General features: G+C 53.5%; 1 protein-coding gene across 2 annotated transcripts in view; it reads right to left on the reverse strand.

The window, feature by feature from the left end:
* The window catches only part of Cib2 (calcium and integrin binding family member 2), a 16,799-nt gene extending 13,693 nt beyond the window's left edge, over positions 1 to 3,106 (reverse strand). The window contains exon 1 of one of the 2 annotated variants that reach the window (XM_031345318.1): positions 2,850 to 3,106. In XM_031345318.1, coding sequence (XP_031201178.1) covers positions 2,850 to 2,966 — 117 coding nt within the window. In that variant the 5' untranslated portion in view covers positions 2,967 to 3,106. The remainder of the gene's footprint in view (positions 1 to 2,849) is intronic. The other variant, XM_031345319.1, reaches the window with a different exon arrangement.
* Positions 3,107 to 3,389: the final 283 nt, after the last annotated feature.

The raw sequence follows: 3,389 nt of genomic DNA on the forward strand, positions 1-3,389 counted from the left end.
GGAAGAAAGCAAGCAAGCTTTAGGTTGAATCCCCCAGGGTTCCCACTTCACCTGATCACTCAGTGATCCTAAAACACAGCCCAGACCAAGAACCACCGCACAGCCAGTACCCAATTACCATGCACCCTGCACGAGGGCCTCTAAATTGCTAACTTCATTTCATCTTTGGCACCACCCTGGTGCTATTTCCCTGTCTTACAGATGTGAAAACTGTGTCTCAGGAGGGGCTGGATTGGGAGAATTGGGGTCAGGATTCTGGAAGCACCAAACAGACCAGGTTGGGATCTCCTAGTGACTAGTAGAAGCCTGGAGGTAATTTCCAAAGTTTAATTCTGCCTCCAACATATGTGCCACCAATTCCCCCTCCTCTCCAGCACTTCCAGAGATGGGTCCGTGTCATGGGCCCACTGTGTACCCCCCAGGACCCATTCCTGGAGATGTGAGGCCTAGTCAGCCTGCTGCTGAGAAGCTGAGGCAGCAGCACCAGCTTGACTGGAAACCCTGCAGAGTACCTGGCCCTTGAAGTCAGAAATGAAGTTGGAGACTAGAGAGATAGCTCAATGGTTAAGAGCAGTTGTTACCCTTACACAATACCTGGGTTCAATTCCCAATATCCAGAAGGTGTCTTACAACCATCTAACTCAAGTCCCAGGGACCCAATGCCCTCTTCTGGCCTCCACAGGTAACAGTCACACACAGGGTCGCATACATAAACAAAAATACTCACACATAAAAATGAATAAATCTAATTTTTTTGGTTTTTTTTTTTTTTTTTTTGGTTTTTCGAGACAGGGTTTCTCTGTATAGCCCTGGCTGTCCTGGAACTCACTCTGTAGACCAGGCTGGCCTCGAACTCAGAAATCCGCCTGCCTCTGCCTTCCAAGTGCTGGAATTAAAGGCATGAGCCACCACGCCCGGCAATAAATCTAATTTTTAAAGAAAGAAATGAAGTTGGAGACCAGCTGAACCCAGGCCAGGCTAGGATGAGCCCTGCTCTGCTATTCAGTCTTCCCAAGACACAGAATGACCTGGAGAGAAGGTGCCTGTACCTGTTTTAGAAAGCTCCTTGCTAGAGCCAGGCACAGTGTTTACGGCTGTTCATTCAGCCAGGTCGGATGGATGGCTTCTTCAGGCTTCCTATAGGAGCCTGGCTAGTACACAGCCAATCCAACTATAATGAGGCATATGTTATCTCTTGAAAGAAAGATGAAGGGAGGAGGGAAGAGGAAGTAGGGGGTGGAAGGATAGAATGAAGAGAAAATGGACAAAAGAGAAGACCACAGGTAGACCATGGTAGGAGGGGAGGAAGCTTCAGTTAGACCTCTGTCCCCAGGAGGCTTCGGAGGGCTGGCCAGGGACACATTCTTGAGATGTATGAAGGGATCTTGAGGTGAGATGCCACGTAGGCTGAGTCAGTCAGACATAATAGGGCTTGTTCTTAACTGAAGACATGGGCTGAAGCAATGAGTTGGAATGGCTGGAGGGATGCAGAGGGTTCTGGGGAGAGCAGTGGGCCCTGTGTAGGCACGTGAGAGGATGAGTGTGCCATGAACATAAGCGGCCAGGGCCATCGTCGAAACATTGGGCATCTTGCAAGGGGCAACTGGAGAGCAGGAAATGGGGCATCTTGCCTCAGGGAGAGAAGACCATCAGACCGTGAAGTTCCAGGAAACCCAGAGTTACTTGGAAAAGGGAATGTAACTCTGCCCCCCCCCCCACCCCAGTCCTGGTTGGGCATGCTGGAGAGCCAGAGGAAAGGAGATGTAGGGCTCTCGTGTTTCATGGCTCTCCTTTCCCTGGCAGGGTCTAGCTGGGCCCAGGCAGAGGATCAGAACTCAACACTGGACCGGGTCTGACTAGTAACCCAACGCTAGACTGGTCCGAATAGCAGTCTAGCACCTCCCCAGACCACTCTTCTCTCCTGGGTTTGGGCTGTTTGCCTGAATCTACCTCCACGTAAAACACCTCCTTCCAGAACTTTCCGGACTTCCTAAGTCCCCATGCAAGCTCTGCACAGTTTCTGAACCTTCCAGTCAAGGCAAGAGCTATTACCCTTCCCTGCCCACTAGGGCTCTTCTCAATACATGTTATCACTTGCGTCACACTAGAGGTAACTGCCCCATGCTAACTGAGTATTCACGAAAGTTGCACACATCTAAGGTAGGAATACATGTGACATCACACTCCTAACCGATCTGTTCAGAAGATACAAAGAAGACACAACTGTGCCCTGAAAGACGGGAGACATTACATGGTGAGCTAAGGCAGCTGAGCAAGACTCTAGGCCATCCAGGAGATAAGGTTCCCTCCTATACCTACAGAAAAGTTTTCACATGGCTGGGGGCTTTGAGATCACTGATATGGACAGCTAGCTCTGAACTTGGAAGAATCCGGGGTGAAAGGGCTACTAGGATCACAAAGTAGGTCAAGAGATGTGAGCATGTAGCCTCCTTCCTTCAGTTATAACAGATAAACAACACACCCCAACCTGTAACTGCATTTGGGGCCTCTTGTCCTGCCCCTACGCCAAGACCTTTCTGGGATGGGGGTCATGCCCAGTGGGCTGGGAGGAATGGCTGGGGTCCATCCTGGGAGGGCAGGAAGAAGGGCAATAAGGAAGAGAAGACGGGGTGGATGAGGCGCATCTGACAGAATACTCTAACTAGAATGCTCTAATATTCCCGGGGCCTGGGAAACTGAGGCTCATCAAGGGGAAGTCATCCACCTAAGGTGACGCTGCGCGCTGAAGGCAGCGGCAGGGTTTGAACCTCGGTGAGTCCGCTTTTGCAAGGCCTGGGTAAAGGACAGAAAGGAGGAGGACTACAGGGGCCGTGGCGCTCCGGTTTCACCTGGTAGTTGTCCAGCTGCTCTTCAGTGAAGATGGTCTGCTTGTTCCCCATGGTGACCGCGGTGATATGGGTGGCCGCAGGACGTCGTCTCTCGCCCTTTGGAGTGCTGCTTCCCATCGGCGGCTTCTGGAGCCCCGAGCCCGGCGCCCGCGGCCCTTGCCAGCCCGGGAGCGGGCAGCGTCGCCAGCCAAGCCTGGCCGGCTCCGCTAGGTCCCGCAGTTCAGTAGGAGGGGTGCCGGGGCTGGGAGGCAAAGGCGGGGTCGGAGTCGGGGGCGGGCCTAAGGCGGGACGGAGCCAGGGGTGGAGCCAGGGGCGGAGGCGCAGCCTGGGGGAAGGAGGCGGGGCCTTAGACCTGTCTTGAGCGATCCCAGAGGTGACTTCTCCCTGGGGACAGAGGCCTGCTCAGTTTTTGCTGCTGCAGCACACTGGAATGGCCAAGTGGTGGCCTCGGAGGGCCACCTGACTCCTGGACGCTGAGTATGCCTCCGTTCCAACCAGCCCTCTGACTGGCAGCCCGGGTCAGTCCTGGTGATTGTGAGC

The sequence above is a fragment of the Mastomys coucha genome, unplaced genomic scaffold, assembly GCF_008632895.1.
Source record: "Mastomys coucha isolate ucsf_1 unplaced genomic scaffold, UCSF_Mcou_1 pScaffold23, whole genome shotgun sequence".
NCBI classification, from domain to species: domain Eukaryota; kingdom Metazoa; phylum Chordata; class Mammalia; order Rodentia; family Muridae; genus Mastomys; species Mastomys coucha.